The 15294-nt window shown below is 47.1% G+C and overlaps 1 protein-coding gene across 1 annotated transcript in view; it reads right to left on the bottom strand.

Moving 5' to 3' along the window:
* LOC135919216 (uncharacterized) overlaps positions 1–15294 on the bottom strand; it is a 97893-nt gene that overhangs the window by 42662 nt on the left and 39937 nt on the right. Inside the window, exons 4-5 of the mRNA XM_070538023.1 lie at positions 4568–4726; positions 1974–2203 (exon numbers count right to left, since the gene is read on the bottom strand). Coding sequence (XP_070394124.1) covers positions 1974–2203; positions 4568–4726 — 389 coding nt within the window. The remainder of the gene's footprint in view (positions 1–1973; positions 2204–4567; positions 4727–15294) is intronic.

Here is a 15294-nt window from a genome sequence, read left to right as displayed (position 1 = left end):
CATCATTTTGGACCCAGCCATTTAAGGCTTCCGCAGAAGTAATTTTGCAGATTCCACCATCTGTGCACATCAATGTTATGCGAAGCATTTTGTAGATAACTGGCGATCCAGCACTGTTTTGGGTTCCGCGTGATGCGAGACGGGCGACGACGGCGTTGAGGACAAAAAATTGCGTGACGGTGACATCACGTATTCTACTCCCATTGTTGAGCGTGAGTTTACAACATGTGGATCGTAGGGCTCTGTTTGCTACTGGAAGGCGTGAGGCGAGTGAATCACAGATTGTGATGACATCTGCCGAGCAAATGTACGATTAAATTGTACGTGCAAAAAACATCCTACGCACTTATGTCTATGTCATATGGTGTAGGTTAAAAGGACAATGGCACTTGTAATGCAGCAAAGAAAGGTTCTAACATATTCGACCTGGGCCCATCATTAGGGTGGTACAATGTCGCAAAACTCAGCGTTAGCTGCTAGAAGGAAATAACTAGGGAATGTGGGCCGATACCGAAGACGGTGCAGTCTCCAAGGGGTAGCTGTCACTAGGGAAGAATGCGAAGAATTGGCACGCGACGCACTGGCCAGACATACTAAAGAGTTTGCGTTATTGGCACGAGTGGAGACATGATGGTTAGAGCATGTCAGTCGTTCAGTCCAACAGGCGGTCACACATTTATATTTCTTGAAGAGGCGCGAAACGAGGTGAGAGCGGAACCTGACTACCCATACCAAGCACAATGTGGCAGGAATGCGTCAAACAATGCTGCGCATTAAAATTAATAAGTCTCCGACGTTTAAGTTCCATTACCAGGTCCTTACGTGCTAAACTATATGTACAAAGACTGAACGATACACTTCCATAGCACTGTAGTGTCAAAAGGATCCACAGACCCATCCCGTACTAGTCGGGTAATAGAAATCGTAATCAAGCGATACGCCGGTGTTTATGTCTTTCTTGTTTACTCGCGTCTCTAACATAAGCTATGATCGGTGACAACTTAAGAATAAAAAGGTTATATGTACGCTGTCCAACTCAAACACATTTTTCATAAGTGCCCCAGCCAATTAGGTGACTTCTATGACGTCAAGCGGTCTTGAGTGTTTATAGTGACTGTTTGCTCCGTGCAGATTTGTCCTTCTGTCACGAAACCTGAACGTTCTGGAAAATTTTATGGGTCATCCTGATATCATTACTGAGCGAAAGGAAGTATTTTAGCTTGAACGAAGCAGCTTTCGCTTTCCGATAAGCCTAGCTTTTACATTAGCAGAGCAATGCCATTAAACTGTGAACGAACACTGGGCTCTCTTCCACAATTCAGCATGGGTGACTGTTTAATTTTCACCTTTACACCTACTTCGTTCACCGCTGCTGTGCCAGGTACTTGCCATTTTTACAAACTACATCTATTAATAACCGTCATTACTGCGGAAAGTAACGAAGCGGCTTCTATAAAAAAATTTTTATTGCTTGTCAAAATGATCTCTATGTTTAACGCAACCGACAGAATATTTTCTTTCGAGTGCACCTTTTATTCCTATTACAAAATGTCAGAAAAGCAAGACAGGCTTAAATGTAACGCAATAATAGATTCGATTCCTGGGTTTTCTTCTAGCGTATGGCTGGCATACCATTGCGGTGATAGCACCGGGGTATCCGCGCTATCCTTAATTAGCCAAAACAGCTGGGCCAGTTAGTGCTTATTACAGACTTGAGACATCATTAACTAGCGCGAAAAAGACATCGGACGACATTCGGTCCTGTGTGCTTCTCGCTGTCGTGCGATGTCTTTTTCGCGCTACTTAATGATGTCTCATGTCTGTAAAAACTGCCTAGCTTTGATTTGTCCCCATGTTTCTTTATGTTTCACTCGCTTTAGCGAAGATGTACCAACAAGCACACGTTGCTACCCCTGTCCGTCAAACAGCTTTTATCTAAACCTCTCTAAATAGAACAAGTGAGAAGGACTCACCTTCTCTCCGGCTGACGAAGGCGCTGCCGGCTGGACTAGCAGGTCGCTGCGGCCCAGTGTGCCGCAGCGGTTGGCACGCACGTCGAGCGTGTAGGTGGCGCCGCCTGAGCCGTTCACGTAAACGCAGTCCGGGTCATGCGCGTAGTCCGTGCTGTATACCAGGCCCAGGAAAGAGCCATTGAACCGCAGCTCAATGCGCATCAGACCCTCGTGGCACTCGGCCGATATCACTGCGAGAAAAAAAAAAGTAAGAATCACGGTGGATTCGACCCTTCTTTTTTCCAGCAGCTTTTGCGTAGATGTGAGGCCCTCCTCGTGTAGAAAGACTAGCAGTGGGCCTAGCGAGCGAGCTCTTTGTCCTTGAGCTAATGACTAGAAGTGTTCGTCTAAACTGTCGATAGCCTGGCGAGCATCTATAATCTTATCTCGAATAACTCTGGTTCCTGGGCAGAGCCACAACACGTGGCGAATCTCTGCTGCAGGTGCTGGGACAGCAGAGTTTGGATACTTCACGGGATCTTCGGCTGTCCGACTCCAGGCCCAGGTGAGGCAACGTGTAGGGCCACCTATGCTTGCAGTGTCTGAAAAGTGTCCTTTAGAAGTGCTTCAGCGGTGACGTCGCTGTGGCTTGACTATATGGCTTATGGCGCTGCAAGAGTGGTACACATAGGAACACTCAGGCCCGCGTCCATCTCGTTTTCTTGTGTTAATGTGCCTGCGTGTTCCGCGTTTGCAGTACCATACACCACACAGCCGAAGAGTGACTCCCCAATCCCAAAACTATTACGGGGAAGTGAGTAGACACACGGGGCGGGAGGGAGGGCGGAGGGGCGAGGGGGGAGGCTTTAAGGCACGTGTGTACCGAACACGGAGTAGTACCAATGAAAAACTGATTTTTGGGCTAAACGGTAAAGGGAGGAGGGGTTCGTGAACCGAGATTATCAGATTGTATAATTGCTGAGGAATCATGGTGCGAATTTCTGTCCGCGTTATCGCCGTACTCCTGATCATGTTCCTGTACCTAGGCACATTCACGATCAATGGGAGAGGCTTGTGAATAATATGTTTATCTTGGTAAATTTGTGGCGTCTTGCACACTCTATTGAGCTGATGCACAGTGCCGAGGGTGTCATTGTAGAGGTTGACCACACAAATGTTCTTCAGCGTATCGGTGGCTTTGCGTCGCTTCCGGCTTGCATCTTAAGTAGTAAAGTGTCTGGATTTTCTGTTCCGTAAAGGAATAAAGGAATGTTGCGTAAAATGTACGACATGATATACAATTATGTTTACTAAAATACGGTACCACGCATCGCAGACAGTTCAGCATGTTACAATTTAGCACACTACCTGAAAGTGCATAACATAACCCATCGTGATAGCCCAGGGGATATTGCGTCGCTCCACTGAGCTGTTAAAGCGCCAACTGTATTGTCTTCAACAAACTAGAATTGCCCTTTCTAAACAGCCAGCCATCGTCAGTGCCCGGAAGTGTCCATGATTGACAGGCTGGCGCTGGCTTCCCTTGAGCATGCGCAGATAAGTGTTGTGCCGCCCTTCATTTTCCCGACACTGTGCGACCTTTAAGTTGATAGTCGGCATTTGTGTTGTCCTGTTCGTCACTTCTTGTGTCCGTGCTTGCACACATGCCTTTCTTTAACACGAATGCCAACCAACTTGCTCAACGTTTAGCCGTTTTAGGTTTCGATGACTCCGCGGAAGCGATTGCTTGGGGTGCACGGTCTTGACGCCATCTTCTTTGGTCCAAGTGGCTGGAATATTTAATACCATCTTTCAGGACCCTTAGACATTTCGGTTGTATGTCTACAAGTCCTGCTACCAATAATTTGCCGCATTTCGGGATGCCTTCGACCGAAGTAGTTGAGTACACAAGCTTATTATTCGGTTTAATCGTGACAAAGGGCATGATGATGGTGACAAAAGCTTCATTTAAGAATATCCTACGCTAATGTCATTAAACCGACTCCGATAAATTGTCATGTGGATGCTGTGTGCTTGTAGATTTTTAGTTCTTTGTTTTGTATATTTAAAAAATTTTCTTATTCCCTTTATGCGTAAAAAAAAAGCGAGTAACAATCACCACAGGAGCACTGCTGTGTGCCCTATGACATCGTTATTTAGTTTTTTCCCTCTGTTTCAAAGCAAATAAAGTGGTGTGAGCATAAATTTTATTTGCGGAGAAGTTGCGCGTAAGTTTGAAACACGCAACCACAATAGCAGACCTCGGCTACCGACAGAATGACAAGATCGAGTAGCTGGCCCCGGTTCCTTACACGTTTCTTTAGACCACCCCCCGGTAGAACAAAGTCAAGTTGCTCGAGGTATCTTTATTCTTGCTACGTGAGTGGCTTATGCTGTTTATCTGATAGTATTTTTTATGCAATGGAAAACTAAAGTGATAATAAAGGGCCTGGGTTCTAAGTTTTCAAGCTACGTAATTGCTTATTTTGACGCCGCCATTTTCAAAAGCGGAGTGTCACCGGTTTTTGCCTTTTTCATAGTACGCTTCCGCCTAGAGCATTCTAAAAAGCTCTATGTATAGGCATTTTCGTTTTGGTTGCATCTACTACACGTACCTTTGACGCGAACGGGCACCTCTCCTGAATCCTTGATGAAGGGTGCGTAACCGGGCTCATCGATGTGCCCGTGACCATGATCGTAGAGCGGTTTTCTTCGCGGGGATCCCGTAGGTCGCTTCTTTACCCTCTTGATGGCCGGAAGCCGTTCCACTAAGCCTGGTTGTGTAAACAAAGAGTGATGCAAAACAACTCAGACAGACAGGGTATCCATTTCATTCCTTGAAATTGAGTAGTCCGGTACGGAATTCGGAAAAAAAAGATACAAAAAGATACGGATATAAAGATGCAAAACTCTTGTCATCTTGCTTGACCTTTGGGCCCACATCATGCTGACATCATGTGCGCACATCAGTCTCGGACGTGTGTAGGAAAAATAATATCCCATAATCAAAAAGGCAGTCGGGCTGGCTGTAAGAATAAGGTACTTCATAGCTGCCGTGGGATGCTTGAGCTGTTCTTTAACAGGAGGTCCTGACAAAAGAGCGCCCTTAGAAACTGGCTAGTGTTAGACAGTCCCTTCTTGCTTCTGTAAACATATTGTGTTGCTAAGTGACAGCTAAACAATAAATCAGTTATGCGAAACGCAAAAAAACCATTTCAGAGGCTTTCATGTTTGCGGGTCTAGTCGTGATATACCTAACTGCGGTTTTAGCAGCGACAGAAGAAAGCAGGTATTAATGGCGAAAGGTTGACAGGGTTTCGACCCGAATAAGGTCCAGGGAGTGTTCGTGTGGCGCCGTAAAGGGCCTATAACTTACGCACAATATCGGTACATTGTATGTAGACACCAGCTAAGAAACATCCGAAGGGTATATCTATACTTATAAATCCAAAACTGTATTGCGATATCGCCATTCAGATAAGAAAACAGAGCTACCGTTCCGTCGAAGTGTCCTCCAGTCAAGGCATGGAAACGCGTTTCGTTCCGTAAATATTGAGAGGGATATATTATGGAAGCCAATTGTAATGGTTTATTTGGGCAATGCAGATAGCTCATTTATAAAGTACTTATAAGAATGTGTTTGGCAGCTTCAAGAATAGACCCTCCAATTGCATGCGCTGGCATGGGTAGGTACAGCCGTGTTATGTGACGATTCTATCTATTCGGTCCCATTTGTGGCTTACCAATTGTCGTGACGCCAAGTGGCGCATTGCGTGGATGGCGACAGTTCAGCATCGTATGATGCAACGATGAGTAAAAAATAAAAAACGAAACAAACCAACAAAGAACGATAAGAATCGTTACAAAGTTCATCCCTGAATTTCTTTACCTCGTTTGAGATTTCCGAACACGTATTATGTTTGGTTGCGTAGAAACTGAGTCACACAGTAGAATTTGTGGATATATGCAAGATTTTGGGATGGTAAAACTTAGTTGATAAGAAAATGCACGCGCGATGCGCAAGATGAGAGTTTGGTGCGCACCTGTGGCAAGTTATCTTTTTGGCCACTTAACCTCATTTTCCTTAACCTTACTATTCCCACACTTCAATTCAACAGCAATGAAATTATACTTTGTATCACTTCGTTGTCTGTTTCATTGTATGTTGCGACTAGCGAAAATTTCCGCAAATCCCATCTCGCGATGAATTTTCCCGGCAACTCTGTTAGCCCTGAAGCAATGTACCGACACACCATTATGCCGAGGCGGGCATGTCCTTTATGTGCACCCTTTATGTACGATGCGGGCATGCAACAGGGTTCTCTCTCGTGCTTCCTACGCAACACGCTGTGTCATATTGTGGTGCCGCCGCGAAGTGAACGTGTGGCGCACGTGTGAATGCATGTTCAAACGAGAGTGTCTGGGAATAAGTGACGCGGGTTCAATTTGACCCGGCACCGTATAGTTTTCTTTATATATTTTTTTTTCAACGAAGAGTGCCACATACCCAGTGACACATACTCACTGACCCAAATTACCGTCGAAGTGGTTAATTGAAAAGCAGCACATACGATGATGATGATGATAATGATACCTTATTTAATGGCGCAAACCCACTGTGTGGGCGGGGGGGATATGCTATGAACCGGGTGACAATACCCAACGTGGTAAGTTGAGGGCAAATAGGCTCATTGAGGAGTGGTGCACATCCAGTAATCCAAGTTAGCGTGAAGAATGTTCATGGAAGAGCGGCACATACGCAGTTACATATGTCCAGCGCTGCATAATTAGTTCATTCTGCCAAAGTGCACGCTCATTATGGCAAAGAGATGGTTCCCTTTGCAGCTGTATCATCATGGAATACATTACCATTTGCCATAAAACTCCAGAAAGCCCGTTCATTTCGTGATGAATCGAAAATGTTTTTGTTGTGTGATGTGTATGTGACACTATGTACTCTATAACCTGATTTTGGTTCTAGCCCTGACAATATTATTTACTCCAACATGTTACTTAAATGTTTTTCAATTTTTTTTACTCTTTTTCTTCCTCTTCTATGTTAGTTTTATTTAGTATCGCAATATTGCTTACTGTCGATATATTAGTGTCCATTAATATCTTCAGTTAATTATATTTGTATTTCATTAGTTATCATTTCTGTAATTGTACCGATTAAGCTACTATTTCTTGCCAATGGAACTTTTATGTTAACCACGAACAGGAGGTCCCAATTCAGTTTTGACTATGGAACCTCCTTATGTCTACCTCTATCTGTAAAGTATAGTAATGTAATTGTAAATATTGATTGATTGATTGATTGATTGATTGATTGATTGATCAAAATTGGTCAGGTGGTTGGTCTTGGACACTGCTCCCACAGCACAGAAACCAGCACAGAAACCTATTAGACCAAAGGCTATCCACTGGACCAAGTTGGAGGAAAGACTGTTGCTAGACAGAGAGTTCCCTTGGAGTGCCTGAAGTTCATAGTAAGCTTCTCGCTTTAAAATTAGGAGGAAACTCATCTACGTTTCTACGAACTACGAATATCAATGCGCTATCCAATTTTGAGAATACATGTAGAGCGCATTGACGGACGCGCCATTGGTGACGTTCTTGCTAAGTGCACTGGGGAACGGAGGCAAAGGGTCCATCGTAGTTTTCTTCTGCGCCGTTGCTCGTGCGAATTCGTTTGTTTCACATTTTTGGAGTGAAATTAGCAGCACTCGTCGCATGCGTCGGGTGGCCGAAGCTTCAAGGTCTGCCGAAAAACCATTGCTGCGTGATGGGGAACTGAAATAGGTACAAAAACTCGCCGCCGATAGCGTTCTACATCGTTACACTCGAGCAGTGGCGTAGCAACAGGGGGGGCCGTGGGCCCCGGGTGCAAGGGGCCAGTGGGAGGGGGGGGGGTGTCATTTACGCCTGAACACACCTCTCTTACCGCCGGCTTGACTGGGCGCAAATTGCAAAGAATGCTCCGGTATCCAGTAGCCCGAGCTCATGCACCCGATGCGTCGCGCCACAGAATTGTCGACTGCAGCTCTATCAACACCCCACAAAATAATTGCACGAGTGTGCGGGATAAAAAAAAATTTAATTCGCGAAATGGTCGCTAAACTACTCGCCTTAGCGGAACGTTTCATGTGGGGTCCGCTCGTGCTGTGCGTTCATGCTGGTGTTAAGAATGGCGAGCTGCAATGCAGGATTGCCACACAATTACGACTGGGGAACAAGACGCGCATCCCGCACTCTCCGTCGCTTCAGCTAGGATGCGTTCGATGAAGCGGGCTTTGTGCGGAAGCCGCCGCCATCCTCTAACCCCATCGCCGTTGTGACAGAATGAGTTCGGTGGGCGAACTATTGAGCCCGAACTCCCCAGCGCGGACCTGATCTGCTACGCGTGCGCGAGCTGCCGCGGGAAAGCCGTTTTTTGTTGCTTCCCACGCGCCGACCGGGACGCAGGACAACGAGCTACCCAGAATGGCTCCGAGCTACCCGGAACGGCTCCCCTCGGACGTCGGCTCCGGACATGGGAATGTGTGTGCCTTTGTGTGCGTAGGCCGTCCTGCGGGAGGCGGCTAGTTTTGCGATGAAACACGAACGTTCGCCGCCTTGTATCGCCGGCGGACCGAGTGTTTAAAAACTGCTGTTGTGCGTGTGCTCGATACACTTCTCTTGAGCAGTCATGTTGGACTGACACTTTTTCTTATGCAGTCATGTTGGACTGACACTTTTTTTCTTAAGCAGTCATGTTAGACTGATGCACTTTTTTGAGGCAGTCATGTTAGACTGATTTAAATAGTGTAAATAAACCCATATTCCTCGTTCTCGATGAGAAGCAGTTCTTCCCTTCATCAACGTCCTCAGCGTGGATAAGTTGGACGACGGCATGGGCCAGCTACCTTCTAATTCATGCCGGACTCCAATCTTGACAACGGATCACGAGCGACGGGATTGAGCCCCCAATCCTGACAACTGGTGGCAGCGGTGGGATGGACTTTGCGACGTGGTGCTGTGACTGCGGTGAGTGCTTGGTTCTTGCTTTGACTCTCTAGGCTTCATTGTGTGGTTCTTCTGTTTAGAACAGTAGGGTAGCTAGATTGTTGAGTGTTAGCTAGGTTGTGTTTTCCTAGCTAGAATTAGAGAGCAGGATCAAGGCAGTAAAGCAGCAATCATGGAGTTAAGGACACTGCTGAGAGACGAATGGATGATTGTTGGTGAGGAACTTGGCCTAGATGTGCGCAAGGAAATGCTGAAATCGGAATTATTGGAGCTAATTTCCGAAAAGGCTAGTGAGGAAGAAATTGAAATGGTGTTCGAACTTCTGAAAAAGAGAGAAGAACGAGACAGAAAAGAACAAGAGAGAGAGGAACGCGATAAAGATCGGGAGTTAAAAAAAATGCAACTTGAACTTGAAAGCAAACGTTTTGAGTTGTCTCAAGGAAGTGAAGGCGCTCTGGGACGATCAAGTGAGGCAGAATCGTACCGCATGGACAGGCTATTAAAGCCATTTGAGGTCGGGACCGACATAGGCTTGTTCCTAAGCAATTTTGAAAGCACTTGCGGAAAGATTAACTTCGGCCCGAGTACATGGCCACAGTGGTTGCTGTCTATGTTGCCGTGTGAGGCGGCGGAAGTAATCGCCAGATTGAGTGCACAGGATGCATACGATTATGCAAAAGTTAAGGCTAGTTTCCTGAAGAAATACCGCCTTTCAACCGAAGCTTTTCGGCAAAGGTTTAGGAGCACAGGCAAGAAAGATGGCGAGGGATATCCGGAGTTTGCATATAGCTTAAAGGCCAACCTAGTCGAGTGGCTTAAAAGCGCGGAAGCGTACGACAGCAGAGACATGATCATTGAATGCATGTGTCTAGAGCAGTTTTACAAAACCATCCCCCAAGCTGTGAAACTGTGCGTGCAAGACAGAGGTAATGTAAACACTGTGGAAAGGGCGGCTGAATTAGCAGAAGAGTACGCAACCCGTAGAAAGTTGAACGCCGAGGAAGGAAACTGGGATGGTCGAAATGGACCACGGAAACCATTTCCGTGCAAAAAGGGTGCGCAGACTAGACGATCGGAGCCTGTAGACATGGCGGAAAAGCCCGCAGAAAAGATCGAGGAGAAATTTAACGGATAAACCGCACAAAAAGAACAGAAAAGAAAATTCGAATCTTTTAGACCAATTCGCTGTTACAAATGTCACAAACTGGGACATATAGCTGTAAACTGCAGGAAGCCTAGCGTAGTTTTCTCCTACGTGGAGGAAAAATACGAGAATATGGAACTTTTAAGTCCATATCTTCACGACCTGCAAGTTAATGGCAAACCATGCCGAGTTCTAAGAGACAGTGCCACCACGATGGACATTGTCCATCCATCTTACGTGACGGTAGATGACTTCACCGGAGAAGTAGCATGGATAAAACAGGTTTTAGAAGAACACAGCGCGTGTCTGCCCATGGCCAAAGTCAAAATCAATGGACCATTCGGGGAGCTAGAAACTGAGGTGGCAGTTTCCAATTTTTTTTACTGCAGTATTCTTACATCTTTTCGAAGCGTTCGAATCAGTTACTGCGTGACAAAGGGCTCAAACTGGGAGAGGGCATAGTACAGGCATTGACCCGAGGCCAAGCTCGTAAGATCGCGGCGCTTTCGCCTGAAAATGCACAAGCTCCTCCAGCGGAAGCAGAAAAGGGGATAACTTCAATACCCGAATCCGAGCTAGGCCCGAGGGACAAAAGAACAGTCGAGGAGAGCCTGCCAGCTGACCAGCTCAATGAGAACGTAGCACTAGAGTGTCAAGGTTCTAGCCTGCAGGAAGAGCAAGTAGACGCACTCACAAGCGAGACAGGGTCGTTATTATCACCGGCCTCAAAGAACTTTGATCAGCTCTTACGTGTGGATAGAGAGTCACTGGCAGCTGAGCAAAAGAATGGTGAGAGCTTAGCTAAATTACATGACACAGCTAAAGAAGGCATTGCTAGGCGCAACGTGACGATACATGAGAGGGGAGGATTGTTGTATCGGAACTAGAGAGATCGAAAGGGTAGGATTTTAGATCAGTTAGTCGTACCTACTAAGTACAGGGAGGACCTTTTGAGTCTATGTCATGGAAATGGGTGGTCTGGCCACCTAGGCATAAACAAATCAAAGGAAGGATTGCTTATGGAATACTACTGGCCTGGCTGTTTCAAAGACGTAGAAAACTTTGTAAGATCATGCGACGCCTGCCAGCGTTCTGGTAAACCAGGAGAGACATGGAAAGCTCCACTGAAGGTAGTGCCCTTAATAGCAGAGCCTTTCAGACGACTTGTAATAGACACGGTAGGGCCTCTTCCAAAAACAAAATCGGGCTATAGGTACTTGTTTACCATGCTATGTTTGGCTACCAAGTTTCCAGAAGCAATCCCTTTGAAAGAGCTCAGTTCCAACGAAGTAGTAGACGCACTTTTGACAGTGTTTGCGCGAGTTGGGTTTCCAGCCGAAATTCAGGCAGATCAAGGGTCAGTATTCACGAGCGCACTGACTTCCACATTCTTGCAGAAGTGCGGAGTAAAGTTAATACACAGTTCGTTCTATCACCCTCAGTCAAACAGTGTAGAGAGGTGGCATTCGGTGCTTAAGCGAGTTTTGCGTGCGCTCTACTACGAGCACAAGGAGGACTGGGAGAACTGTGTGCGGGCAACTTTGTTCGCTTTGCGAACGGTTCCACATGAGGCGACAGGGTTCTCGCCAGCATAACTAGTGTATGGGAGGACACTCCATTCTCCACTAAGAATGTTAAGAGAGATGTGGGAGGAAAGAGGGGAGAGTCCAACAGTGGTTGAATACGTGCTAAAATTGCTGGAATGGCTAAGCGCAACCCAAGAACTAGTCGGAAAGAACATGGGAGTAGCTCCAAAGAACGCCAAATTCTATTACGACAAGAATGCGAGGCTTCCTACGTTTAACTCCGGAGACCAGGTAATGATCCTGAAACCTTCAAGAAATAACAAGCTTGAAGTTCACTGCGACGGGCCCGTTAAAGTGTTGCACAAACTTTCAGATACTAACTATGCTCTGAAAATGCTCGGTCGCAGGAAGGAGGTGAGGATATATCAGTGCAATTTGATGAAGCCGTATATAGAGCGGAGCGGAGTCGTTAACTATACCATCAAAGAGCAGGATGGCACTAGTACCAAGTTTAAAGAGTATAGGGTGACCTCCAACTCTCAAATCGGCCTAGAAGAAGGAGTAGAACACTCGGTAAGCTCGCATGCTCTAAGACCCGAGCAGCTAGATGAGCTAAAAGAGGTGTTAGGGGAATACCTCGACCGATTCAGCGATCGGCCGGGTAGAACCAAACTAATAACGCATGAAAATGAGCTGACATCAACCGAACCAGTAAGATCAAAGCCTTACAGGGTGTCTCCAAGACAGTGAGAGATTATGGAGGCAGAGATACAGCGCATGCTAGAGTTGGGAGTTATTGAGCCCGCTGAGAGTGACTACACGTCACCACTAATACTCGTAGAAACCCCTAACAAGGATCCTCGTCCGTGTGTTGACTACAGGAAGTTAAATGCCATCACTAGGGATCAGCTGTACCCGATACCCAACATTGAGGATCGAATTGAAAGAGTTAGCGCTGCTAAATACATTTCAACTATAGATCTCGTGCGGGGGTGCTGGCAAGTTCCCCTTTCAGAAAGTGCCAGCCGCTATGCCGCATTCATCTCACCTGTAGGCACTTTTCGCCCTCTCGCACTCAGCTTCGTGCAGAAGAACGCGCCGTTTAGCTTCTCTAAGTTAATGGATATTGTCCTAAAAGACTTGCACGAGTTTGCCTTGCCTTATCTTGATGATGTAGTAATTTTTTCGGGCGGCTGGGAACAACATGTATCGCACCTCAAACACGTGTTCTCACGGTTGAGGGAAGCCGGCTAAACGATGAAAGCGGAAAAGTGTAGGTTTGTTTGTTCACAGATTACTTATCTGGGCCATGTTGTCGGCCAGGGCATGAGACGGCCGGCCGAGCTGAAAATAGCTACGATTGGAGAATTTTCTCAGCCACGCACGAAAACAGACCTTCGTTCATTTTTGGGACTTGTGGGGTACTATCAACGGTACATTCCGAATTACTCGCAAATGGCAAGTCCATTACGGACGCCCTCCAAAAGGGAGCACCGAGTAACGTACACTGGGATAAGGACAAAAAGAACGCTTTCCAAAGTTTGAAAACGCTATTGGTTTCTCGCCCTGCGCTTCGCGCGCCAGACTACACAAAGGAATTCATAGTTCAATGCGACGCAAGCGACAGAGGTATGGGCGTGGTACTTATTCAGGTCGGCGACGATAACGAGGAGCATCCTATCCTCTATGCCAGCCGTAAACTAAATGTAAGAGAAGAAGCCTACAGCGCTTCAGAGAAGGAATGTGCAAGTTTAGTTTGGACCGCGCAGAAGTTGTCGTGTTACTTGTACAGAGCGAAGTTCATCTTCGAGACCGACCACTGTCCTCTGACATGGCTCAATCAAATGTCACGCAAAAATGGTCGCTTGCTCCGATGGAGCCTCACTCTCCAAGAGTACAACTTCTCCTTTAGATATAAGAAGAGAAAGTTGCATAGCAATGCGGATGGTTTGAGCAGGCTAATTTGAATTCTGCGTTTGGTGGTCCCGCCTAAATTTGAGGGTTACTAGTGCTAATTTTTTTTTAAAGCCAAGAAGACCTCCTTTCATTTAGCAGGATTCCCTCCATGATTGCTGAATTTGTCAGCACGAAATTGCTTCAGAAATTGGCATAGCGAAATGCAGCATTTTTTTTTGGTTTCTGCACTAATGTTGTTGTTTTTTTTGAAGCCTAGCGGGTCTAAAGTGAGAGCCAATGCACGTCATCTCGGCACAGAGCCGTGTTGTGGGGTTCATTTTGCAGTTGCCTGTCCTTGTTGGATGTTTTGGGGCGGTGACATCAATACACAAGTGGTCGCTGCGAGTCAAGACATCAATCCCCCCTGACCACCAGCCGTTCTCTTCCTGCCTAGCGGTTGTCAGCGCTAGACAGTCGAGATTTTTCGGGCCATGGAGGCGCTGTTAAGAATGGCGAGCTGCAATGCAGGATTGCCACCCAATTATGACTAGGGAACAAGACGCGCATCCCCCACTCTCCGTCGCTTCAGCTAGGATGCGTTCGATGAAGCGGGCTTTGTGCGGAAACCGCCGCCATCCTCTAACCCCATCGCCGTTGTGACAGAATGAGTTCGGCGGGCGAACTATTGAGCCCGAACTCCCCAGCGCGGACCTGATCTGCTATGCGTGCGCGAGCTGCCACGGGAAAGCCGTTTTTTGTTGCTTCCCACGCGCCGACCTGGACGCAGGACAACGAGCTACCCAGAATGGCTCCGAACTACCCGGAACGGCTACCCTCGGACGTCGGCTCCGGACATGGGAATGTGTGTGCCTTCGTGTGCGTAGACCGTCCTGCTGAAGGCGGCTAGTTTTGCGATGAAACACGAACGTTCGCCGCCTTGTATAACCGGCGGACCGAGTGTTTAAAAAAGATGGCTGTGGCTTAGCTAAGGTTAAGACCAGGATGCGAAGCATACTAGCCTTTATTTTAACGCGACAGCGTTAAGGAGCTCGTGTCGCAGAAAAGCCGGTGTCGTCGGCGTCGGCTCAGGCGTGCGGCGCTTTTTCAGGCGCACATTTCGTTGTCGCGCCGAATGCTGCGTTGCTCGACGCTCACCGCGTCCGATGCAGGATGCGACGCCGCGAGCGACGGCGCGAGTTGGAGCCCCGTTTCTCCTCTGTCGTGACGTCACGGTGTCACGTGGTATTGAAGGCGATACCGCCGCGCCTGAGGAGCTGGGTTGAGCTCTAGTAATATGCTTCGCATAAAACTGCTGTTGTGCGGGTGCTCGATACACTTCTCTTGAGCAGTCATGTTGAACTAACACTTGTTCTTATGCAGTCATGTTGGACTGACACTCTTTTTCTTAAGCAGTCATGTTAGACTGATGCACTTTTTTCAAGCAGTCATGTTAGACTGATTTAAATACTGTAAATGAACCCATATTCCTCGTTCTTTATGAGAAGTAGTTCTTCCCTTCATCAACGTCCTCAGCGTGGATAAGTTGGACGACGGCATGGGCCAGCTACCTTCTAATTCATGCCGGTCTCCAATCTTGACAACGGATCACGAGCGACGGGATTGAGCCCCCAATCCTGACACTGGGAGCAGGAGTCGCTAAACATACAGTGAGGCGTTGTAAGGCGTTGGGGCTCTCGGGTCCTTCTTCCGTTGAGAACGCGCAGCGAAGACGAACAAAGACAGCAGCAAGAGGGCGTTCAACCAGCGCGCC

The sequence above is a fragment of the Dermacentor albipictus genome, chromosome 4 (assembly GCF_038994185.2).
Source record: "Dermacentor albipictus isolate Rhodes 1998 colony chromosome 4, USDA_Dalb.pri_finalv2, whole genome shotgun sequence".
Taxonomy (NCBI): Eukaryota; Metazoa; Arthropoda; class Arachnida; order Ixodida; family Ixodidae; genus Dermacentor; species Dermacentor albipictus.
The sequence above is the reverse complement of the archived record's forward strand: the minus strand, read 5'-3'. Positions and strand labels throughout refer to the sequence as shown.